Consider the following 26,422-nt stretch of genomic DNA (forward strand, 5'->3'; position numbering starts at 1 on the left):
TTTGTGACCTTGCTTTTCTATAAAACTGAAGCCTCCGACTCTGACGCTAATAGTAAATTCTAAGTTTGGGCCCACAACAGGCGATTCTTTTATTCCTCCGCCAGGCTCCAAGTCACAAGACACATCCGCCCACGTTGCTTAGCAACATCGTCCGGAGTCTAGGTGATTGGCTTCCCCTAAGCCCCGCCTGGCCACGCCCCCAAGCTCTAGTATCCTTTCTGCCTTGGCGCTACGTCTGTGTAGTCTGTGGATCCCTCATTTCTATACACAGGGACAGCAGGTGCAGTCATGGAGATGGATGTCACCAGGGACACCGTGGAAGTGCTACCCCAGCACAAGTTCGACATCAGGTCCCTAGAGGCCTACCTGAATCAGCACTTGCCCGGCTTTGGGTCAGATCACCGGGCTGTGCTGACTGTTACTCAATACAGGTATCGACCATAGCCTTTGCCTCCTGCTGGAACATGTCTGTGCTTGGTGCTTTTCTTCCCTTGGCCCTGGGTGGATGTCTCTTTTGCCCGGTCGCGATTTCTTTCTCTACAAGGATGCTTCCTGCATAATTTGTACTTGAATCCCAGCCTAGTCTGAATTAGAGGGCAGTAGCAGAGGTGCAGTATCCATTATGCACTGCAGTCTTGTTAAGGACTAAAATCATGTGTCTAATTCACTGAGAGAGATGCGGCTGAACACTCTTGGATAACTAATACCTTCTGTGACCTTTCGTGCTACATACAATCTAAAGATCATTTTCTGAGGGGCTGGTGCCATTTTGTTTAATTGAACTTAGTCACCCGAGACGAGGTTAATAATAGCAGCTAAAATATACAAATTCAGATTCTAGACATTCCACTCCACTTTTAAAGCTTAAGTTCTTGAAGCAAGGGAGTTAAACTGGATGAGGTGACTGAGCGTACCTTTCCCCAAGTGACAAGTGAATCTGGTTTTAGTCTAGTGTTTTACAATTGAGGGTTTTTCACTTTTATAGAGTTCCAGTATGAAATCATTTTATATGGCTTCAGTAAACCGTGCCTAGCCTTTCTATTTTGGAATTTAACTGTAGCATAAATTTGGAGATCAAAGTTTCTTTCTTGTAACATTTGCCTGTTCCCAATAGTCTTGATAAGGAAATGAAGTAATTTAGGTGAAAGGGCTTAAGCATAGAAAAATCTGTGGAGAGGTGGGATAAAGAATAGTTGACACTTCTACATGTAATGCTTTGTGTTATAAACAAATCGAAAGAGATCAGAGTTCAAATGCCAGTGACTAGTCTACTCTGTGGTGGAATTTGGCCAGCTTATTGTCCTGCTTTCAGACAAAGGTCATATATCCTCAAGTTACTGTGGTCCTGTGTTGGTTTAACATAATTCTGAACTAAGTGGATGTTCAGCAAAATCATGCTCAATAAATGAAATTAGTTGTGATACAAAAATTACTTCTGAAGCCAAGCCTGGTTCTACATGGCTTTAATCCCAACATTCCTTTAAAGATCTCTGGAGATTGGAGGCTGAGGAAAAGTGATTGTGAATTTGAGGCCAGTCTGTGCTATGTAGCAATCCTTGGTCTCAAAATCTTATTTTTCCAGAAATGTTATATATAAGCTTGATTTAACATAGATGTATGGAAGTACATATTCAACAGAGGAAAAACATTCATTTCCAGGACATATGAAAAATTATAAAAATAAAAGCATACTAAGGCTGCAAAAAAATCTCAAAAGAAACCCCTGGAAACAACATTGTGGAAAAAGAAATACATTTCCTGCATGTTGGCCTCGGACCCTCATACATGTGCCACCAAAAAATAAATATAAAGGGAAAAAATCACACGTTTTCACAATATAAATCAAACTTTTTATCAGGATGGAGACAACCAAGAAATACAGTGTAGAAACAACTTGCTTCGTGTGTTGAAAAGCCAACAGCTACATAGGTAATAGTTTATTAAAGTCAAGTGTACAGGTCACTTGCGTTTCTATATCTTAGCAACAGTTGAAATATGACACCCAAAAAGTTCTGATAAAAACACCCCAAAAAATTATCTAATAGAAGGTGTGCAAGACCTTTGTATAGAACACAAGAAAACCTTATTAGGTTGTTTTTAAACAACCTTAGAAATAATATACATGAACAGGGAAAGTCAATATTAAAAATTTTGCTCTTTGTCCTGATCTATAAATTCAAAGCAATCAATCAAAATTCTGTTTTTTCTCTAATGAGAACAAAAATGCTTCTAAATTTTATGTGAAAAGGGTTAACAGAAACATTCCAAAAACATGAGTGGGAAATCTGAATTAAGGTGACATATTATTAGTTAGATATGTCAACGAGATAGAGAATTCACAAAATACCCACATGTTATTGGAACTTATTTGACAGTGCTGACATATAGAATCAACTCGGGGGAAATGGGACAATCCACAAGTAATAGACTTCAAGGGCTTGTGGTGGGATACTTATTTTCCTATGAAATATTACTCTCTGTAAGGAAACCGCCATACAGGCTGTGGGCCTGCCTCAGTAAGTGGAGTGACCCCAAGCACACATAAGGCAAAGGGGTCAATCCCCAGTGCCATATAAACCAGGAATAGTTTGTGATGATACTTGTAATCTTAGCACTTGTTAGATAGCGGTCATAAGGCTAGAAGCTCAAAGTTGTCCTTGAACAACTTCACAAAATTGTTCTCTGACCTCTTTATGTATATGGTGGCATGCATGTTCACATACATCATGTGCACACACTATATGTGTGTGTAGCTGTGTGTGTATATATATGCATATATACATGTATGCGTGCATATACATACACACACTTATCTCCAGCATTGATTAGGATATGAGACATTAAATACTGATTAAAGTATGGGTCAGTATAGCTACCTCTGACCAACACTTGATGTTATCCTGTAAAAATGAGATCAGAAAGACATGCGTGCCTCTTGCCTCAGAAATATTATTTCTTAGAGTCAAGAAAATTTCATACCAGGATATCAGGAAATAATCTATGGAGCATTCATCGTGTTGCTTGTAATAAAAAACCTTTTTAAAAGCACAGTAATATATATATATATATATATATATATATATATATACACACACACACACACACACACACATATTTTAGTAGTAGAATGGAAGAATAAATTGCTCATTTGCATAGGGGACTCCCATCACTGAAAATTATTCAACCACACCTCTACATTGTAGTGAGAATTTTGGTTTCTTTAAAAAAACACATAAATATTATGGGAATATGTTTTTGTTTTAATCCCAGGTGTGGGACACCCCCTTTCCCCTCTATCCTTTTTTCTCTCCTACCCAGTTTTCGGGGTTGAAAGGGTAGAAGAAAAAAAGTACCCACAAAGTAGCAAAAGATCAGCCACATTACACAGCACATTAAACCATAGATAAGTTGAGAACACATTGTTAAGGAGATAGACTTCCAGAGAACAGTCAGTATGGAATTCAGGACACAGAGTTCTTCATGGATCTGCTAATCTCTTCAAGATAGAATATGATGTTGGTTTGCTGTAGCTATTCTATGCCTTCCAGATTTTGAAAACATTCTTTTGTTTTCCTCATATACATTTATTTCAAATAGTAATTTAGGGAATATAAAATATAATTAAACAACAAAATAAAGAATATATAGCTCGATACAATGAAACTTGTGGCGTCTAGCCTTCGTGCCTAAAACATACCCAGCACTGGGGTTGCTCTTCTGCAATCTCCATCTATTTGAAGAAAATAGACCACAAACAAGAATGAGTTCTAAATATTATTCACAGGATTATATGTGCTGTGGGGTGATAGAAGATGTTGAGGACGTGGCAGGAAGGTTGCGTTGAGAAGATAGCATTTAACAAAGACTAAAGGGAGTGGGGATGAGACCTTGGAAGCTTTCCAGACACAGGGACCGCCGTATCAAAGGCCTTGTATGTTGAGGAATACCGAGCAGTGTGAGCCAAGCACTGTACGCAAGGGCGGGGGGGGGGGGGGCCCTTTGGGCTGTCATAGGATTTTGCTCTTTGCTTTGAGTGGAAGTAGGGAAGGTCAGAGTTTTTTTTTTTAAGATCCAATTGATAAGATATAATTGCCCACTTAAACATACAAAGCCCAGTACCAACCATCCCTTAGGAACATTGATAACAACCTGTAAATACACAGAGCAAGATCTTTACGTCAGCCTCCATTGTCCTGCCTCGGCATCTCCCCTTCTCTCTCCCTCTTGACTTTTCCTTTCTGTTCCAGTCTGTACCTGCCCCTCACCTGTACTTTACAAGTTCAATGGGGGAGGTTCTGGTGAAGTCACCTGAGTAGTGACTAGGCAGCCTTCCTTGGGGCAGTGGAATTAGCATCAAAATACAGATAACTTCAGGGCAAAACCACAACATTTCCCCCTTTTTGTCCAGTTAAAAAGCCTTTTCACTTATATATAAATTGAGTACAATTATTAGCATTCTACAATTTATAAAGCATATGATATATTCAACACCCAGGCCATCACTATATCAGTTAAACAGAACGTTTAGTTATTCATTCCAGCTTAAGAAAGGCTTAAAATCTATATTATATCTTGGCTAGCTTGTATACTATCTGATAACTATCCAATAAAATATGTATATTCAGAGTTATACAGCCTGATAGACTATGAGATTATAATCAGTCTTCAACCCCGTCAGAGATCTGAGAATGACCAAATATCTATACACATAGAAAGCCTAACATGGCTTCTAGAACTGAGAGGTTGTAGAGACAAATCTCCACTAGCACAGTCCCCTGTTAGCAACATGTGAGGGCAAGTCTTCTGCCTTGTGGCCCAAAATCAACTGACAGACTCTTGAAATGCAGATTTTGAAGGGCTGATCACCCTGTCTTGGCAGAGTTTATCAGTCAACGATTCTTCATAATTTGTCCTTTTCTGGACAGTATTAGTCTGCAGATGAAACAGGCAGTTTTGTCCAGTGGCTGCCTAGCCACAAAGTATTGCCTCACCTGGAGGTAGGGATGTTCAAATCCTTTGTTAAATCCACCAAAGGGGAACTGTTAGGAGAAGATATGTCTCAACAAAAGATAAATAACTTTAAATCTCAAATTTTGTGGATTTCTGACGTTTTTGAAAACCATCTATCTATATAAGACAATCTGGACTATTGTCTTTATATCTTAATAATATCTTGAAAGTTCTCTCACAAAGTCAGTAATATGTTTGCTATTTGGCCCTTAACTCACATGTGTAATCAACTCAGAAGTTTGTAATGACATCAATAGAAGGACTGGCTCTAAACCTTGTACTTTTAAACTTTTAACAAATAAATTCTATATCAAAGCAAAGATATGATTTTAGCTCAGTTAACAAATGAGATTGCGACTGTATAACTCAATCTAGCTAACTCCTCCCTGTTAAATTACAACCATTTTTAAATTCCTCATAAAAACAACTTTAGAATAACCACTTCCAGCCCCCCAAAGTCCAGGGAATTGGGGCGACAACTCCTCTATAACTTCTTCAAGCTGTACATGGGTGTTGAGATATCCTTGGGGGTAGTGGGTAGGAAGAATGAAGCAAATGCTGTAGCCGATGTGTCCTGACTGGATCCAGCTGAAAGTCCTTGAGACCAGGAATCCAAGTAGGCACACTCTGTAAAATACAACTCTCAAGACAAAAGTTTAGAATCCAGATATCTTTTTGTTATTCAGGTGGTCTACCTCTATCAAATCTGATCAGTATGACTCTGTGAGGTGTCCAGAGCCTAATCACACTTTTTAAAAACACAAAGACAAAATCTTTCTCCCAAAATACTGTGTTCCGTAGTCTGAAACCAGAAAAGCTTGTATCTTGCACTCTCTCCCAGAGTAATACTATAACCGTAAAACTCAAGTCACACCCATTATGAAGATTAAACAATTTTTAAAAAGTAAGCTAAACAATGAGCCTGATAGGCTTTTGTACTCTGTGATATCAGAAAATTAACCCAAAATTCCCATGGAGCCCATGTTAAGAGAATCTGAGCCCCCCGTTGTGGTAGATATAAAAAATAACCACAAACCATCACTAGCCAACATCTACAAGCCATATGGCCTTTAGCAGGGTAATTCATAAAACAAACCAAATACCTTCTATCAATTTCAATATCAATAAGCCACATATCAAACCAGGACTTTTGCCCAAAATATCTCAATCTGTCAAGCTGTCTACCCGGAGCCACCGATTTTTATTTAACCTTAATAACTTCTATAATATATGTCTGCATTCACTCTCCCTGGTGTTACAGACATTCATCACAACTCTCTACTTGGAGGTAGTGACTAATTTTTCCCTATCTAAGTTCTGAACCATAGATGAAAATCCCCACCTGATTCAGGTAGTCTCTTTACTCTCTTCTTTCTAAAAACAAACTCAATCACCTTTTTTAAGAAGTAGCTTGTCTAACTAGGATTTCAACCCAAAATTCCCATGGAACCCATGTTAAAAAGAATATGAGTATCCTGAAAGACTTTCTAAACAACTTTCTTTAAAAAGCAGCTTTTGGGGTTGGGGATTTAGCTCAGTGGTAGAGCGCTTGCCCAGGTGGCTTCCCTATTTCTTTGTTTGAATTCCCCCCCTAGAGATATCACATGACTTAACATGGCACCGGCCTCCTCTTAGAAAATAAAAACTTTCTCTCAACTCTTAGGATTACTAGTGGATTCTTGCCCATTACATTCGTTTGCCATCTGTTGTTGTAAAAATATAAAAATAGGGGTTGGGGATTTAGCTCAAGCAAGGCCCTGGGTTCGGTCCCCAGCTCCGAAAAAAATATATATATATAAAAATAAAAAAAGTATAGTTGCCTTTTACCTCGCTAGGTCCAGCACCGCAGTGCCCCAAGATATCTGCTAGATATCTTGACAGAAACACATCCCAACTCCTCAGCAGCCCAGTGTCTCCTGCTGCCACACACATTCCTACACTCAAACTGTCACATAAAAGAACACACAACACAATAACCTTAGATCCGATTGATAAGCTATAATTTCCCACTTAAACATACAAAGCCCGGTTGGTACCAACCATCCCTCAGGAACATTGATAACAACCTGATATAATATACAGAGCGAGATCTTTACGTCAACCTCCATTGTCCTGCCACGGCTTCTCCCCTTCTCTCTCCCTCCTGTCTCTTCCTTTCTGTCCAGAGATTTTTGAGTAGAAGAGGAAATAATTTGTCATCATTGTTTCAAACAGAAATTCTGCTTGCTGTCTTGAGAGTTCACTGAGGAGGCCAAAGGTGGAAACAAACCCAGTGTATTACAGAGTACCAGGGAAGAGGGGTAAAATAGGTGAGAGGTGGTGGCAGCCCGGTAGATTTTGAAAGAGTAATTGTTTATGTTGGAAGGGAAGAGACGAAGGCTGTTCTCATTTGTCACGGTAATTGAGCATGGGATCATCATGAACTAAAATGAAGCTGGCCGTAGAGGGTGTCATGGTTTGAGCAGGAAATGGCCCCGAAAGCTTATGCATTTGAACTTTTGGTCCCTGGCTTCAGTAGTTGGTGGAACTGAGGCAGACAAACGTAGGCAAAGTCTCACCACTTGGCACTCCCAGTGCCACCTTTCTAATGATGCACTTTGTACCTGGGACCCCTACCTGACTCAAACTCCATGTACTTCCCCTCCAAATAATGCAGTAGGTTATTACTGCCCTGGAAGTCCCCGGATGACTGGATTGTTATGCTTGGTTTCCATGCATGTGTGTCTCAGAACTGTGGAAAGTATCCTGAAACTAGATGCAAATGGCCCATCCAGTCTGGGTTAGTTTGGAGGGTAGACACAGAAAGACAACTGTGTCCTCTGAGTGAATACCAGTTTAGGGGAACTGGTATCTACCAACGCATGCTTACACTTGGTCGGGCATGCTCATGAGTAAAACCAGGTTCCTTATGGGAAGTATGTTCACAATAAAGACTAATGTAACCCAAGGCTGTCAAAACAGAACCATTCTCAGTATGACCCTTAGCAACGAACCAACCCTCCTCCTGGACCCACATAAGGAAGCCCCAAACTGCTGCTTTGGGGTACCTTTGCTCAAGTAGCCCACTGTCTCCTTGTATGAGACCCCACGCCATCTCTTCCTATAAAACTTCTTGCTGCCTTGACACTGATGTGCACTTTTTGAAGATACCCAAAACCTGGAAATACCCAGACTGCTGACAACAGGACCTTTGCGACATGTAGCCTAGCTCATAGAAGTGGGTTGCAGGGCCAGGCCTTGAAGGTCACATGTACTTTCACTGCCAGTTAGGACTCTGCTTCCTGATTTGCCGAGATGTGAGAAGCATTTGCTGTAACCTCCTGCCAACATAGACTGAGCCACTGTACCATGTTTTTCCATGAGATAGACCGTAAAACCTGAGACTAAGTAAAAGGTGGTTTCCTGCCTCTCATCAATCGCTTTTGGCAGACGTTTTGTCATCATAGTGGTAAGAAATGTTGCTAATGTAGAAAAAATATAAAAGTTCTGTTTCGTTAAGTTTTTACGTGAATGTGTTAGAGTAACCGGCTGGGTATAGATTCAGGGCAGAGACCTGGTCTAGACAGGTTTGGGAGCCATGAGACAGAACAGCTTGCCTAGAAAAACAATCTGGGGGGCTGGAGAGATGGCTCAGCAGTTAGGAGCACTGATTGCTCTCCCAGAGGTCCTGAGTTCAGTCCCCAGCAACACATGGTGGCTCACAGCCATCTGTAACGGGATCTGATGCCCTCTTCTGGCCTGCAGGTGTATATATATTAAGATATATATATATTAAGTAAAATCTTGGAAGGGAAGGGAGGGAGGGATGGATGGAAGAGAGAGAATCTAAATAAAACGGGGGTTTGGAAATCCAGCCTCAACAGCCCAGTGTTAAGCTGAAGAGTCACAAGGAGGGCTACAAAAGAGTTTGAGAAGGAGTCGCCAGAGGTCGAAGTGTGTCATGGTTTGCGCTAGTGGCCTTGACAGGGCAGCACTAGTGGGAATATGGGAATGAAGCTGGCTGGGGGCACTGAGATGGGTTGGTGGGTTTGTGACAGACTTTGAGGAAGTGAATTGCAGCTTCTGAAGCGAAGAGAGGCTTTTTTGAAAAGACTTCAGGAATGACTAGGTGTTTATATGCCGCTAGAAGTGCTTAAGAAATTATGCAAGAGAAGGTTGTAGAACAAAGAACCCGAGAAAACAAGAACGGTCTGAAATCCAATTCACAGAAGGCAGAATTGTCCGAGCTGCCCACCCAAGCTGCTGTCAGTACCTCGAGGTCAGCCCAGCGCTGAGATGCATTTACTTTGGGTTCCTGTGTTTTCTGGGATTTCAGTAGGATTTCAGGAAGGAGACGTGTTTATAATTGATCTTTGGAACCTCTTTCCCCTAGATCAGGACAGTCGAACCCAACCTTTTTTCTCCAGAAAGGCTCACAAGCATACGTTCTCAGGAAGAAACCACCCGGCTCTCTTCTTCCCAAAGCGCATAAGGTACGGCACAGAAATGCAGCAAGCCTTTCTTCCACCACAAGTAACAGCCTCTGAAAACACAGGAACAATTATATCTGCATTTGAAGGCCTCACAGTTACTGACTAATGCAAGTGCGATTCACTTTTAATTAAATATTCCATCGACTGCGCATCCTTTTGTTTTAAAAAGGATCTGCAGTTGAAGGCTAAGCTGTGTTTGAACCGCCATCCTGGTGGGCTTCCCTGTCCCCTGTGGGTACATTCATTGCTACTCATTTCTAGATGCCTTCTTTTCCCTGCATACCAAGACCGTTATCCATAATGATGACCTTTATGTGATGAGTTAGCTTAATGTAGTTCTCTGGGCATCTTATCATCATTCAGGGGTTAAAAAAAGAAAGACCTGAGTAGTCATTGTACCGTAGACTTTAAGGTTTAGAATCATCGGGGAAAATGACAAAACATGTCTGTTACAAATTAAGTTTTCTGATTATTCTGAGTTGTTCACTACTTAGTAAACACATAAACCAAGTTATCATGCTGTACCTCATAAGTGCATACAAACATGATTTACCAGTCAAATTTTAAACTAAATTTTCCTGGTTACAAAAACAGAAATTATCTCCAGATAATTAGCAGTTAGCAGGAGGGAACATAAATCCACGTCCTGCAGAATGTTCTACGTACTCTCTGCATATATGGGAGGTCCTGCAATCATGTGCTTTCTAGTCATTCACCAGGAAAGACCACTGGGTGGGTTCGATATCGTAGTAACAGGGGACACGGACGCTCAAGTTCTTGGAACCATCATGCTCCTGAAAATGCGAAGTTACTTAGATGCTTTTAAAAAAGAAGTTGGGTAACTTTTGTTAATGTCAACGTGGCATGACTGACGGAAACGCCCCACCCCCACCCTGCCTAGAAGTGTCTACCTCGGAAGGAATCCTCTTTGAGTCTCCTCTTGACTATGTCCCACTAGAACACAGCAGAATACATCGTGCTGTCAGCCTAAGCACAGCTCTGCTTTCCTTGCTTTCCCCAAGGCTGTGTTTTAAAAGCAGTGTCCCTGCTTTGCTGTTGTCCCTGTTGTAATTCCCTAACCCTTTTGTCCCCTACTCCCTACCACCCGCTCTCTTTCCTGACACATCTCTTTCAGTAGCCCTTGGTACTATGGACTGTCCTCACGTAGGGATTAATTACTTCCCTGGCCCATGACTGCATTACTTCTTGAACTCAAGATGAACAACATGTTTTCCCCTCCCTAGAACTGGCCAGTCACCTTTGTCCCAGTCTGGAGTAAGGCACTTTCCACACACACAGATCATTCTTACTGACTCATATTACAGCTCTGCTTTAAGCCACACCCCTGGGTCCTTTCTGGGTCTGCACATGTGTCTTACTCAAGTTTTCCTCTTCTCTTACTTGAGCCCCAGCTTTAATAGCAACTTGCTTCTGGGTGCCTGGTTCCCCTCAGAGTTATCTGGGTCCCCCAAACAGACCATGTACCTGTAAACGTCTTCATAACCCCTTCCTTGGAAGTTTGCTTCTCCCTTGATGATCAGAAGGAATGGGTGATTTTTTTTCCCTTCCCACAACCACTGCCTGCCTTCTCCAGCTCCTGTATCTGACTAGAGGAATTCAATCCGAGCCTCCTGAGAACTATGAAGGGAGAGGTGAAGCCAACAAGCAGGGAACTGCTGAGAACATAGAAACGCCCTTTAACAAAACCTGTGAAATGTAGCCAAACTGTCCCCTTTCTGCTACAAGAGCCAGTATGAAGCCTCAAGCAAATGCCCATCCTTTTACTGCAGTCAGATTAGCATGCTTTAGGGGTGGCCTACTTTGTAACTGTAATGGCTGAACAAGCTTCCTATTAAGGGAATTGTTACTGTCAGCTCTGGGTTACTTATTGACACATGCTGTAGCCAATAGCCTTAGTGAAGGTTAGCTCACATGTAGTCATTAAATTTTTCTGTTTCTGGATTTCAATAATCCTATCTAGATTGATAGAGAATTCAAGGTCCAGAAAGCCTTGTTTTCCGTTGGATTTCCTGTTCCCAAGCCTCTGCTGTACTGCAGCAATGCTTCCATTATCGGAACGGAATTTTATGTGATGGAACATGTGCAGGTAAGGTCTTACTTGCTTGGTTGGTGCTTTTATATCACTAACTTGTTCTTAAACACTCCTCTAGGTGGCAGTACAGAGCTACCAAAATTGTAGCCAAACAGGAAGATGGGGATGTTATGTTCTTGGGGGGAGGGGGAGTAGGGAAGGGAGCGGGGGAGGGGGAGAATGGGGGGTGGGTGTTCCACATAGAAAGAACAAACTATTAAGACCAAAATCAAGTTGTTTTTAATTTGAAGATGTGGGTTATAAGCAGTTTAAAGCCTTTGGGTTCACTCTGGCATGTCCTTGAGTTTTGTCTTTGATCTGTATCTGCATACACATTTCACAGACAAACCTATGCCCAACATGCTCTGTAGATTGTTGGTTTTTGTCTGTCCGATATTTAAAAGCTGGCCATTGTGATCACTTTAATAGGGTCGGATCTTCCGTGACTTTTCCATTCCTGGAGTTAGCCCAGCAGAACGTGCAGCTATATATGTGTCTTTGGTAGAAACCCTGGCATGGCTACACTCTCTGGATATACACTCACTGGGACTGGACAGATACGGTACCGGAGTTGGGTACTGCAAAAGGCAGGTAAGCTGCCCACATTAGAAAGTACCTCACAGTCTCAGAAATAAGGCCCTGTGAATGACTGGTCAAAGTAAACCCTGTTGTTGTGTGGTTCTCTGAAATTTTGCCACTTAACATCTTCCTTGGTAATATATCCAGATATCTTTTTATCATGAAATAATGCTGGTGTGTGTGTGTGTGTGTGTGTGTGTGTGTGTGTGTGTGTGTGTGTGTGGTGTTTTTTAAATCAAGAAATCAGAGTGGATGAACCTGTGTATGCAGGCACACAAGTATGGCACATGGGTGTGAAGTGAAGGCCAGAAATGAGCTTCAGGTCTCTTATTCAGGAGCCATCCACCATATTTTCGAGGCAAGGCACCTCATTGGCTGACCTTAGGCTTTCTGATTAGGCCAGTCTGGCTGGTCAGTGAGTCCTCCTGCTCCTGCTGTCTCTACCCCTCAGTATTAGAATCCCGAGCATGCACCATCAGGCCTGGCTGGCTTTCTTTATCTCCTTCCTTCCTTATTCTCTCCTCATGTGGTTTCTTGTACCCATGCTTAGGCAAACCCCATGCTTGCCCAGGAAGCCCTTTACTGACAGAGCCATCTCCCCCACCCTCACCCCCACGAATTTTATGTTTTAGATAACCTTTTGTTTAGTAAAAGCTTCCATTTCCACCTTTCACTTGGTTTACCAGTAGATTTTCTTCTCAGCTTCCCCTTTCCGAGTTGTGCTAAGCAAACATCTATTAAGCTTTTAATGCTTGTGAGACACTTTTTTAAATCTATCAAGGAATCAGAAATAAGTCCCTGCCGTAAAGGAACTTGTGGTTGTTTTTCAGAGACCCTTCCATGAGTCTCATGCACAGGAAGCTGGGGAATGGTCTATTTCCCTGAGTTTATTAGCCATTAGTAAACTGTTCAGTGCTCATTGCAAGGGCTGTATGTCTGGGGCATGGGCATTGGTGTGCCTGTGCCTGGATGTGGAGCATTAAGAATGAGATGGTGACCTTGCAGCCAGGCCAGGCCCTCATGGGCTGCACCCATTATAAGAACATCCTTTGACAGTGGGGCGGGGAGAGAGAGCCTTCACTTGTGCTGAGTTGGTTCTAAGTGAGCTCTGCACATCCTGCTTTTAAATCTCTGCAAAACTCATGAGACAGAGGCGCTATCCTCATTTTGCCGATGAGGAATTTGAGGTTTATACTGACCCAATAAGTTCCTAGACATTATATAAATCTCACCAGTAAGAAGCCAAAGTTGAAGAACTTTGCTCTGTTGTACCAAATTAAGCAGACAGACATTGGGCAACAGAGGAGTTGAGCAGCTGAATGATGTGGTCTCATTTGTAAGAGGGCTCTGAGAATAGGTGGGTTTCATTTGCTTCTAATTCTAAGAGCAGCATAAAGCCTGCTCTGCTCTTATTGGTACATTGAAAATATCCTGTGGGTGAGGGAGAGGATGTTAGTGGGAAAAGCTCTTTCTAGCCCCCTTTTCTGGGATAAACCATCTGCTTGTGAGGTGCGTGTGTGTGTGTGTGTGTGTGTGTGTGTGTGTGTGTGAGAGAGAGAGAGAGAGAGAGAGAGAGAGAGAGAGAGAGAGAGAAAGAGAGAGAGAGAGAGAGAGAAGAGGGAGAGAAATTACCTATGCATGTGGTGTATGTACGTGTGTGTGAAATTATCTGTGTTTGGAGGTTGTTTGCATGCATTTCTTTCTTCCATGAAGTAGTTACTGAGTGAAGACCGTTCTTGACACCTATGCCAGCATTTTTCCTTCTTGTCCAATAGAAACCTAGGTAGGTAAAACGGAGCAAGCAGGAACAGAAACTTGAGTGTTGGGGGTTTCATGCTGCTGGGAGTTTCATGTGAACAGTTCCGTTAGGCATTCAGTCGTAAGGTGGACTTGGGCACAGATAGACTAGTCTTAGAGTCACTGACCCCAGGACATTCTGTCTTTACCTCTTCCTGTTCCCAAACCCCAGGTGTCCACCTGGACAAAGCAGTACCAGGCCTCCGCCCATCAGAGCATCCCTGCCATGGACCAACTCTCCACATGGCTAATGAGGAACCTGCCAGATAGCGACAATGAGGAGTGCCTGGTTCATGGAGATTTCAAGCTGGACAACATAGTTTTCCACCCCAAAGAGGTACCGTGAGACATATTTGGGACACATTGTCTGTATCTGACCTGAGACTTCTTAAGGAAACAGATGTCCCCCGCTTCCCCCAGGTCCTGAAGGAGCCCAGATCAGTCTGTTCTCCCCACATTTCAAACTTTCTCTGACGTAAAGCCTCTGGAGCTGAGTCCTACAGATTTTATGGCATAGGACTCTGTCTGCCTTTGGGGCTGGCGCTAATCTTAAACAGTATCACAGTCCTCACTTTAAGCAGGGCTTGGAAGTTGCCGGGTGTCACTCTTGTCGAAGAAGATTTTGATCTACTCCCTTAAATGCCAGCTTCATGGAATAGCATGGCTGGCAGAATTCATATCAACAATCAGTTGTGGGCAACTCTGTGCTCAGAAACATTCATATGTCCCCTAAGGAGCATAAACCACAGATGGAGAGAAAAGACAACTGAGCAAGAGAGACATCTTAGACCTGCATGCCAACATACCATTTAAACAGCCTATACACTAGGAATAGAAGGCCCAACCCTGAGTGGACTAACATGAACCCACTCAGCAGTCAACATTGACTGCTCTCCAGCACCAGAGAATCCAGTGCCCCCTGCTGGCTTCTTCAGGCACTGCATGTGTGAGATGCACTTTTTTTTTTTTTTATCAAAAACAGTATTTGTAATTCTGAGACAGGGTTACTTCACTTAACACAATAATTTCTAGCTGTGCCCATCTTTTGCTGCAAAGTATGAACTTTATTTTTCTTTATAGTTAAAAAATATCTACTTGTTATTCATACCACATGTTTTATCCAGTCCTATGCTGCAGGATACATAGGAAGTTATTTAAGCTACACATTGTGAATACTGCTGAACTCAACATTGATATCCACGCATGTTCTTTCAATTCAGCTTTTAACAGAAACCCAGCTTATTTTCCTCTTTTGTTAAAGATGAACTATTTACACAGACAATATAATCTGAATACAATTTCCCTCGCTGTGTTCTCTAAGTACATCTCTGCCATTCTGTCTAGATCTATGACTCCCTCTCTCTCTTTCATCAGAAAAGAAACTCTTCAAAGATATAACAACAAAATAGAGCAAAATAAAATATAACAGGCCGTCAAGGACCAACCTCTGCTTGCGCAGGGGCTCCTCAGAAATGGAGTGTTTGAGAGTGGAGAAAAAACATAAACTCAAAGTTAAATCTTGGGGTACAAGCTGATGGTGTGTTTTCTGCTTAAGACAGCTTTCTGTCTGGATAGCTCAGCTCTGACAGACCAAGACCCAGGTTTTTATTTACATATCAATTTAGTCATTTACTCCAGGTTCACTTTTAATGATCTCATGAGTCAGCATTGCATGACCCCACCCCTTATTCATAGAAAATGATGTCAGGCAAGTTTTAACATGCAAATGAATCCAGAGAGCTACCTGCCTTTGGAAGCACAAAGAATAACCAGGTGGGATTCTGTCATGTAAGATGACCTTTCAACCATGTCTGGGCCTAAATTTCACTCTGTCTCAGGCTGACCTTGAACTTACTTCTATGCGGGAGTCTGTCCTCCACATTCCTCAACATAGGTCTTAACTAATTCCTTCCTCTGCTTCTGAAAGACCCCTGGAGCGGGGAGACCATCACTCAAGTCTCGGGATGACGTGACCCCCCAAGAACTCACGAGAGACCATCCTTGCTGTAATTGCACAAGGTTTATTGATGGGAATCAGTGCACTGGAGTCAAGACTCGTATCCCATGCAGGGGTAGAGGAGTTCGACCCTGAGTATGGGAGAAGGGGTATTTAAAGGAAGAAGCCACAACCCAAGGGGGTAGGGATGGCATCATTGGAAAATGTCGAGAATACCAGTGAAAAATCACAAGGAGAAGCTTCCTGTTTCTCAAGATCATTTTCAAGATTGTAATCTAACTTTATGGTCAGCCAGTTCCTGGGAGAAGCTTCCTGTTTCTCAAGATTGTTCTTTAAGATTTTAATCTAACTTTATGATCAGCTAGTTCCTGGGAGAGAGTTGCCGAACCAGCTGGTGTAATTACTCATTCTGTGGCCAGCTAGTTCCTGGAATATGCAGTTCCAGGGCCCGACCAGTTTCTTTCTTCTGCTCTAAACTTTTGTCTGGGGAGGGGGGCAACCTTAAAACTTCCACCTTTCACTTCCACTTAGCTTCTCTGAGTGCCTGCCAAGCCCTGGCTCTGACATCCCTTTCTAACTCCTTTGAGGATTCACACATTCAATTTCCCCTTCTTGAGACACCATGATTCATGCATGACTTAGTTTGACTTTTTTTTTATAAGATTAATTTTAGCTTTTAGTATTTCTTTTTTCTTTTATTGGATATTTTTTATTTATATTTCAAATATTATTCCCTTTTCCAGTTTCCTGGACATAAACCCCCATCCCCATCCCCATCCCCGTCCCCCTCCCCTTAGTTTGACTTTTTCCCCTCAGGAACAATGACCACAATCTGGTATTTCAGAAACTGTTTTCTTTAGTATTTATTTAATTAAAATGTGTGAATTAGAACGTTTCCTGCATATAGGACATTTAGTTTTTAAACCTTGAACTTAGGTTTTCAAAATTTTGCTACATAGTATCACTTGGGTATAACTCCATATCTTAATCAAAGAAGACCTTTTTCCCCCGTGCCTATGAACTGAACCTAGAGACCAGCAAGCACTTTACCAACGACCTGTGTTTCCCAGCCCCCCACCCCTTTTTTTGAGACAGTATCACACTCTGTAGCCAGGCTCTGTTTTGAATCTAGATCTGTGTGATTCAAAGTTCACAATAACCCACAATTCTACAATAATATGTCTAAGTTTTTCCAAAGAATCAAAGAAGTGAAAAAACAAAGGTGCATGGAGATGTGGAATACCCTGACTCACAGTGTGTGTGTGTGTGTGTGTGTGTGTGTGTGTGTGTGTGTGTGTGTGTGATTCTTTTCATCACCAGAGCAAATGTCACATCTACATTAATTCTTAAAATATAAATATAATTAATCATTAGAACGTCTTCTTTCCCTCAGTTCCTCCAGACTGAGAAGTCGGAGCTGTGTCTGCATCTGTTTGTTAGCAGAGATGTCAGGGCAGAGGGCAGGAGGATTAGCAGCCAGGAGTAGAACCAGAGGCCTTGGCACTAGACAGTTGATGCTGGTTGGTTTTCATAAATCAGAGGCACCACTGTGGGCAAAGACTACAAACTGTGACCTCATGTTGCGTTTTGATGGAAATCCGAGTGCTGAATGTACTGTGTCCTCTGCTTGCTTATTTCATTTGTTTTGAATCCAATGTGTCCTGTGCATCTTGTTGCAGTGTCGGGTTATAGCAGTGTTGGACTGGGAGCTCTCGACCTTCGGCCATCCTTTGTCAGACCTAGCCCATCTTTCCTTGTTTTACTTTTGGCCCCGGACACTGCCCATGATAAATCGAGGCTCTCACATTCAAGAGAACACAGGTACAGAGGAGCGGTCACATAAACGCCTCTTTGCTGAAAGGCATACCTTGCTTGTAGTTTTGTGTAGCTTTTGTTCCTTAAAAATGTTTCTAATTCATCTTGCTTGTTTTCTGAACTTAGAACCTCACTTTTTATACACATTTTTTGCATATAATATTACTTGGCTCAATGGTGACTGTCTTTGCACTGCATGTCATTGTCAGATTGTAACTTCTCAATGGTGACTGTCTTTGCACTGCATGTCATTGTCAGATTGTGTCTTCTCAGTGGTGACTGTCTTTGCACTGCATGTCATTGTCAGATTGTGTCTTCTCAATAGTGACTGTCTTTGCACTGCATGACACATTGTATCTTCTTGCTCTATTATGTCATTTTGAAATGTTCACTGTGGCATCCTTACTAAGGCTTATGCTGTGTTCTGTTTTTATAGGAATACCATTGATGGAAGAACTGATTTCTATATACTGCCGTCGCAGGGGAATTGATCCTAATCTCCCTAACTGGAATTTCTTTATGGCCCTTTCATTTTTTAAATTGGCTGGAATAGCACAGGTACTTATTTTCAGCAAGTTTAACCATTTCTTTCCGATGTGTTGTGAGCTATGTTTAAACCACTGTTTAGGCCACTGTGTTCCTCCAAAAGTCAAGTTAGATATAAGTAACATGTAAGTTTAGAATTTACAACAGCAAAAGACTTCAGTGGGAAGAAAATCTGAGTTAAGAGTCAAAACATGAGTTATGACTCTTTTGTACAGAGAAGGTCAGTGAGAGAAGACGTGATGGTGATGGGAAAGTAGGAAGTGCATGGTGGGAAAGACTACGTACGGTGCACCAGAAAAGCACGCTAAAATCCTCGTTTCTCGTTTGTTGGAGACCGAAAAATCTTCCCCCCTTGTTTAGTCTGGGAGCCACCCAGGGCATGCGTGGTCCCACCTGAATTCATCCAGCATAGGTCTTCTCACCACAGTTACTCTTTCTGGAAGCGTACACATGAACACACCCAGATTCTAAAGCCAGTCAACTGATGATGAGAAGAGGCCGTGTTAGGTTGAGTGGGAATTGTGAAAGAGCTGTTTGCCGTTCAGGTCACACTGCTCAAAGGACACTGTTTTACCCAAATTAGGAATCAAAGATGACATTGAACAGGACCATTCTCCTTGGTGTCAATGTCTGATTACATTTTGATCGCTGTTAAGGGAAGCAGTAATCAGTATGGGCGTTGCCTTGTTTTGGGCAGTGGCTCATTTTCAAGTTTGGCTTGAGTCATTGGTTACACTTTTGCCTGGATAAGAGGGACACAAGGACATGATATGAGTGTGACTCTAACTCATAGGGATACAGTGTCCTCTGCAAGTAAGTTCACGGCCTCCTTGGTCTGACTGACATCGCTGGGGTCCATGAATTACAAATTGGAAAGAGTAATTGGTTAGCTAAGGGACCATTCTCAATGAATTTTAATTGTCCCATGTTAATTTACTTGTAGGGGGTCTACAGTAGATACCTCATGGGAAATAACTCATCTGAGGATAGCTTTCTCACTGCCAATACTGTGCAGCCTCTGGCAGAAACTGGATTACAGCTGTCAAGAAGGTAAGGAAAGCAAGGTCTCGGGTAATTCACAGCCTCGATCAGCTGGGTCTCTAGGACCCCAGAGAGGCAGGGGACAGCCAGGGGTCATCACTATTCATAGCCTCAATCAGCTGGGTCTACAAGACCCCAGAGAGTCAGGGCACAGCCAGGGGTCCTCACTATTCACAGCCTCAATCAGCTGGGTCTACAAGACCCCAGAGAGTCAGGGGACAGCCAAGGGTCCTCACTACTCACTTAGTCACATTACAGCCTCAATCAGCTAGGTCTCCAGGACCCCAGAGAGTCAGGGCACAGCCAGGGGTCCTCACTATTCACTTAGTCACTGGGTGTGGGAAGCTTAAAACTTTAAGAAAATGGAAGTTATATCTCTGTCCAGACTAGGACTGCTATTGACAGTCAGGATAGTTTTCTAGTAAATGACAATATACCTAAAAAGATAATGACTTAAAAATGAAAAGAAAATACCCATATTTATGATTACATGTATTCTTTACCAATTGGAATTATAATCTTTTAAATATACAGGTGAGCATGGTTTCATATAATATTTGTTACTTACACATACCTATTTAAATGACATTATCATATTATTAACTCATCAGTAATACTTTTTTCTTCAACATTTTACAAGTGTCTTTGAAACTGTATCTATATCAGGGCAGCATTTCTGAGGGGTCTGACACACCTTTCCAGCCACACTCCTGCTCCTTATACAGTGGATGAGTACTAACCCCAGAGACATTTTCTAAGCCCCACTTACCCATGACACAACATTGGAATAACTGGGTTTAGGGGGAATTTATTTATTTGTTTCTTTATTTTATGTATGTGAGTTCACTGTCACTCTCTTCAAACACACTAGAAGAGGGAATTGGATTTCATTACAGATGGTTGTGAGCCACCATGTAGTTGCTGGGAATTGAACTCAGGACCTCTGGAAGAGCAGTCAGTGCTCTTAGCCACTGAGACATCTCTCCAGCCCCAGGATAATTGTTTTTTACAATTCATTTCTAAATTCAATTCAAAACTCTGTGTGGATTTTCCAACAGAACAAGGGCTTCACTGTGTTTCTTATTACTCTCTTAAGGACCTCTTTAAAATGACCTGCAGTGGTATCTGTGAATCATGTGTGAAGAATCCTGACAGATTTGTGCAGACCTTCCTTGTTCTTTTGTGGTTGTGACAGTGGATGGACAGCACTAAGGCTAGCACTGATTGAGGCCATGTGAGGCTTGTGTTTTCCCAAGTAGCTTTTTAAGCATTCAAGCTTCATGATCAGAACAAAGCAATTCTATGTTTGCTCCATACTATAAAAATGAAAAATGGTCCATGGGGCTGAGGTCACAGCTCAGTAGTAGAGCAATTGCCTGGTCTGTGCAAGGCTCTGGGTTTGCTCCCTGGAGCTGCTGGTGGCTAACTGAATAATGAGCCGAAGCCTCCCAGATGTGGCCGCTCCTCCTACGGATATCTTTGGATAGCTGGGGAGATTTTAAGAAATGTATAATGACGACTTCGGACACCTTTGTAACCTTTCTTTTCTTTTGCCCAGAACTCTCAGTACTGTACCACCACAGGCTGACGCAAAAAGCCGGCTGTTTGCACAGAGCAGGAGAGGCCAGGAAGTTCTCACTAGGGTGAAGCAGTTCATGAAGCAGCATGTCTTTCCTGCTGAAAAGGTACTGTGCTCAAGGACCCGGTAGTTCTTTCCTGACAGGCAGCGCCCCTCCCCCACCATCCCCCATTCTTCCACTTCCCTCAGTTCAGACATTTAGAGCTAAAATCTCCTGCAGGATACGCACATACGTCTATGGTTGCAAATCAAGGCAAAGGGACCAAGCAGTGAGGCCTGGATGGACTGGAGTGAAACATTACACCCAGCTGCCTTTCGATAAGGCGGTGATCTTCAGCTTTTGTTACTCTAAATGTGGATGCTTTGAGAATTTGAGAACCACAGTCTCCCCCAAATAGACGTGGCCTGAACTCTGGCCTATCATTTAAAGCCACATAAATACTAGCCTTCCTTTCCCTCACAAGCTGTCATTATAAGGGGTTACACTGAAGAAGTTCATGGATTGGACTGAGGAAACATTCATCCAGTAAAGAATTATGTACTGGGCACCAGAAGAGCAGCTGAAAATTAGAACAAGACAGACAGGGTTTACGCCCCTGTGGAAAGACAGGTGAGGAAGAGGCACTAAGTGCTGGGAAGAAGAGGAGGAGTTTTGACAGGGTGTGTATGTGAGGCAGTTGTAAAGGCTTGGTTCCGATCCATGCCTGGTAGAGGTTGGTGGCCTTGTGTGGCCTCAGTCCTTCCTTCTGCAACATGAGTAAGTCTGGTCCGCCTACAGTAAACCTCATGGTAGCTACCTGCAATTCTGAGGGTCTCGAGCTGGACTGGAGTCAAATGAACTCAAAAGATCAAGAGTCTCTCAACGATGTCAGAAGTAAGATGCATTTATAAGGACATTAGTGCTGTTGAACTGTAGGACTAGCTGTCATATTAGCAGATATCTTGATATGAACATTTATCATAGAGTGGGATACAGTTTCTTCAAAAACACTCAAGTATTACTTCTAAAATTGTCACCTCTCCATTGGCACTAATTAGCTCTGCCCTAGCTAGTGTGTGTCCAATTTTGAATTCAAAATTAAACTTTTGAATATCAAAAGGGGAGAACAGCACTTTTAATTCAATATAGTAATCTAAATTCACCAAATTACCCTTCCTAAAATAAAATTCAATTGAAGTTTTAAGACAATGGAATAAATTAGAGCAGACAAGGGGCCCACCAGAAAAGCTAATGCAAAGTAGATTTGAAAGACAGAGTGGGTCGTCCGAAGAACAAACAGACCATCATAGAGGATGTTTCGTCTTGAAGGAATTTTGAGAGGAAAGTGGGCTTTTCCCACAATGGAGAAGTAGGTGATTGGGTGACACAGAGAGCAAGGGGCAGAGAGAAGTCAAGGTGCTGGAAGAGTTATCCAGCTTCTTGGGCTGGAAGCCAGGGCCCATGACCATGAGTGAGCAGCGCCTTGCATTGTTCAGCTCTGTGTCCGCTCGCTCTGTGGAGTTTCAGATGGAGAGCCAGCTTGCCTATCAGTTCATCTAATTCTCATGTACTTATACTGAATCTAAGCCCGTCTGCCACATGCCTGCGCCTGCAGCCAGCCCAGACAAGCCTAGATTAGCAGAGGGAAGAAAGGGATTTGTTTTCTCTCTCATGTGCTGTTCCTGTGGCTGACACCGAAGCAGGGATGGGAGGGGTCGGAGTGAGGTTGTGGTGCCTGTGAACCCAGTGCTACTCAGCTGTTAAAATATGTGCGAAGAACTCACAGTAAAAGTAAAAACACAAACCCCGGACAGACTGTAGAAGGCGAAGGTTGGCCAAGCTTGTGTGGTAAGCAAAGCCACTCTGTGTTGGCAGAGCTTTTAAATCTGTGTTCCCACATCTGATAGCAGCAACATGTCATCACTCAGAAACTTGTAACGACCTGTGTAGTTTTATCCTGAAGATGATCGGAACAGCTAATCCCCAGCTGCGGGGCATAATCTGAAATGATTTGCAGAGAAGTAAATAGCTTTTCGCAAAATAAAAGAGAGAAAACAGTAAATTCTTTTCAATGTTATTGCAACCGAGGTGCCAAACCAACATTGGCATGTCTAGAAGATAATATTGTGTCGTATATTACAGCAGGACTCAACATCGTGCATCTTTAGCTACTAACGTTCTTGGTGGCTCTTTGTTTATATTTTTATGTATTTTCCATAACGAGAAAAAATAAGGTTGGCAGGACTATTTCTGTGACCTTTTGAAACTCCTCAGGTAGCCTAAAATGAACACAAAACCCACCTCTGAAACTGTATTACGTCAGTTCTTCCTTTTGAGAACCAGTGAGGAACACTAGCACTGCAGTGTGGGACAGAACAAGCAGCACAGTGTAGGGGCACACAGGTCAATGTGATAATGTTATCAGAAGTCAAGAGAGTCTCTTCATGGTCACCAGATGATCTGGGTAAATGCAGGGACCCTTGTGGAGTTCATGGTCTCATTATTAAAAGACTTTAAAAAATGGCTTCAAATGGAAGTTGCAGGCGATTTTATTAGACTTAGAAAGAAAAGCACCCACGGCAGTCACGTTCGGAACCTCCCTCTGCTCAGAGAGAAGAGAAGCCATGCCGTGCTGCTTACGGCATAATTAAAGTCACCACATGACACCAGACAGCCACTTGGCAGGGAAGGAGGCTACAGACAGAGAAGAGTGAGGAAACATGATGTGCCAGGAAAGGTGTGCTTAGGTTCAGGCCAACATCCGGGAAAGTTGAGTCAGAAAGATGGGCGGACCAAGCTAAACCCCAAAGTGGCTCAGCTCATAGCGATCTGGGCTAGGGGCAGTTAATTCTAGGAAAGAAAGATATAGTAGTTTATTAAAGGAGTAATTAATTATTCCTCCTATCTCTTTAGCATGGCTTAAGGTGAACCCACCCTCCTGGGGCATGTAAACACAGGTATAATTTGATTTCTCAGAACTGTAGGATCATAAAGAGATAGTCAGAATGAAGACATCATAAACATCTTTCATAATATATTTATTACCAAGCACAACAGCACTGACTTTTTATAGCCACCCTAGGAACAGGCATAATATGCAACTCCAAACAGAAAGGCTTCCAATCCTGACTGGCTTCCTGACAGATGTGACAAGCACTCTCTATCCTGAAGTCTTTGAAAATGCAGGGGCCTCTGCCCTGTACAGTGCTGGGACTCCAGATGAGCCTTGCTTCCCCAAGAGGAACACGGCAGTCCACTGCTGAGGACGGTGTCGTTTGGAAGAGTAATCTACACTAACTTGATGAAACACACAGAAAGTTTTGACAGTACCCATGACCTTTACCCCCATAATTCTCTTAGCTGAAGTGTGGAGAAAGTAGTTGATACAGAGTTGCTGTAAGTATTTATAAATATATCTCTAAACTATCATAGAACTGTCATCCAGTATTTTTATTGTACAAAGCAGAGGTTACTGTTTGGCCTGAATAGTTTAATTTAGACTTTCCCACTTTGTTATTACTTTATCATTCATTCTTGCAACTCAGATGTTTCTCTTGGAGCCAAGTTCCTTTGCTAAGAGTCTGAGGGAGTTTTTCTGCTGTCATTTGGTTGGTTTTTGGTTTTTGGTTTTTGTTTTGTTTTGTTTTGTTGAGGGCATAAGTAGTACCTTGCCTATTGATGATATTTTTATTCTGCCCTAATTCTTTAATATTCAGCGTTATGCTTTGAGACAAGGTCTCCCTAATTAGTTCGGTCTGGCCTCACGCTCATGATCCTCCTGCCTCAGCTTCTCAAGTGCTAAGATTATAGGTATGTGCCACCAGCAGCAGCAGCCGCCAACAGTTTGGGATATGAATTCCAAGTTAATTACTTTCTCTCAGTTGTTGAAGATATTCACCCCTCAATTTCTTTTTAACATCTCAATTACATTTGTTCATTTGTTTGCCGGGGTTTATGCATATTGAAGTCAGATCCTAGGGATCGAACTCTGGTCGCCAGACTTGGTAGCAAGCACCCTTACCCTCTGAGCCATCTCACTATCCAAGATCCGTATTGCTGCCGTGCAAATCAGTACTCCATGGGCCGTTATATCCTTTTTCACTCATACTTTTCTTCTCTCAAGTTTCTGGGTAAAGTAATTTCTTTAGGTCTTCCTACCGTGTTGTTTAGTTCTCCATAGTCTGTATTATCTAACTTTGGAGAGTGTGAGAAATGCCTGGACAGTTCTTAAAGAAGAGAGGCCCAGACTCACCAAAGTATCGTAGGTGCATGTGGGTGCTACCTGCTCATGGTCCCCAGTGTGTCTTCCCCGGAAGGGGAGGGGCTTCCGGTCCTACCGGCCTTTGAGAAGCCGCGGTAACCTTCTCAAGCTTCATTGCAAAGGCTTTCATTTCCTTGAGTTGCTGTAAAAGTTTGTTTTGTCGGGTTTAGCAGCCCATTGTCTAACTTGTAATTCCTTTCTTTCTTCTTGGAATCTAGTCACCACAACCCCTTTCTTCTGTGAATGTGAGCAGTATGGGTGGTTGTGAGGAAACGTGACTGCTGATTCTGGCCTGTGGCGGCTGGCTTCCTGCAGTGATTAGGGATTTGTCAGGATGGGCTGTGGGTTGATTTTTTTCCCCCGATGGAGTTACGTGAGTTTTTGTACAAAGCTCTTTCCTCCCGAAGGGCTGCTTTAGTTCCTGCCAGCTGCTTGAGGCCACGGCTGGCAGGACATTGTAAACCCAATTTGGGTTTGAGACTTGAGGTCTGGTATTTGGATCCCATGCTTGGGTGAAGGCAGGTTTCCGGACCTGGCATTTCTTTTTCCTATTTTACTGCTAACTAAGAGCTGTGGGGAGCTTTCTCCCCATGGTGTGTTTCTAAAGGCACAGGTTTTTGTGTGTGTCTCTCTCTGTTCCATTTGTTCCCCACTTGGGTTTTACTTCTCAGGATGAAAGTTCTTTCTATATGCTCTGTCCGCCCCACCCCGGGCCTTATCATTAGCCTGTGCCCTGCTGGTGTGGCCCCTGGAGAACCAAGGCCTAAGTCAGCCTCCACAGCCCAGAGGACAAGCTAGCTCCCATTCTCCTGCCTGTCTGAAGGATAAGCTGTTTGGGTCACTTCTTCCAGAACAACCGTACAGCACTTAATATATCTTCAATTGGTAACACTTCACCCAGCTTTTTTAGTTGAGGCGTTTCTATGCCTACCGTATACCATGTTGCTGGAAGCAGAACACATACCCCTTGGGTATAAGATTATTACTGTCTGTTGCTGTTTAATATTGAGGCAGCAAGATGGTGGCAGGTGCCTGTAATCCCAGCTCTTAGGCAGTTGAGACAGCATCACGAGTTCCAGCCCACACATGTGCAAGCACGTGTGGGTGCTTGCACACACACGCGCGCGCGCACAGGCACTCACAGTGCTCATGACATTGTTATTTTAAATTAATTTAGCCTAATCATTTCCCCTTCAATGTCTTAAGGAAGTAGCTGAATACTATGCTCAAAATGGAAACTCAGCGGAAAAGTGGGAGCACCCCTTAGTGATTGAAAAACTAAAGGTAAGAGAG

At 42.7% G+C, this 26,422-nt stretch overlaps 1 protein-coding gene across 2 annotated transcripts in view; it reads left to right on the top strand.

Moving 5' to 3' along the window:
- Nucleotides 1-201: 201 nt before the first annotated feature.
- The window catches only part of Acad11 (acyl-CoA dehydrogenase family, member 11), a 65,140-nt gene continuing 38,919 nt past the window's right edge, over nt 202-26,422 (top strand). The window contains exons 1-10 of one of the 2 annotated variants that reach the window (XM_087562327.1): nt 202-431; nt 9,383-9,482; nt 11,464-11,589; nt 12,004-12,165; nt 14,123-14,287; nt 17,587-17,728; nt 18,159-18,280; nt 19,212-19,318; nt 20,868-20,994; nt 26,336-26,413. In XM_087562327.1, the coding sequence (XP_087418453.1) occupies nt 289-431; nt 9,383-9,482; nt 11,464-11,589; nt 12,004-12,165; nt 14,123-14,287; nt 17,587-17,728; nt 18,159-18,280; nt 19,212-19,318; nt 20,868-20,994; nt 26,336-26,413 (1,272 nt within the window). In that variant the 5' untranslated portion in view covers nt 202-288. 2 annotated transcript variants of the gene reach the window in all.

This window comes from Rattus norvegicus, chromosome 8, assembly GCF_021556685.1.
Source record: "Rattus norvegicus strain SHRSP/BbbUtx chromosome 8, alternate assembly SHRSP_T2T, whole genome shotgun sequence".
Classification (NCBI taxonomy): domain Eukaryota; kingdom Metazoa; phylum Chordata; class Mammalia; order Rodentia; family Muridae; genus Rattus; species Rattus norvegicus.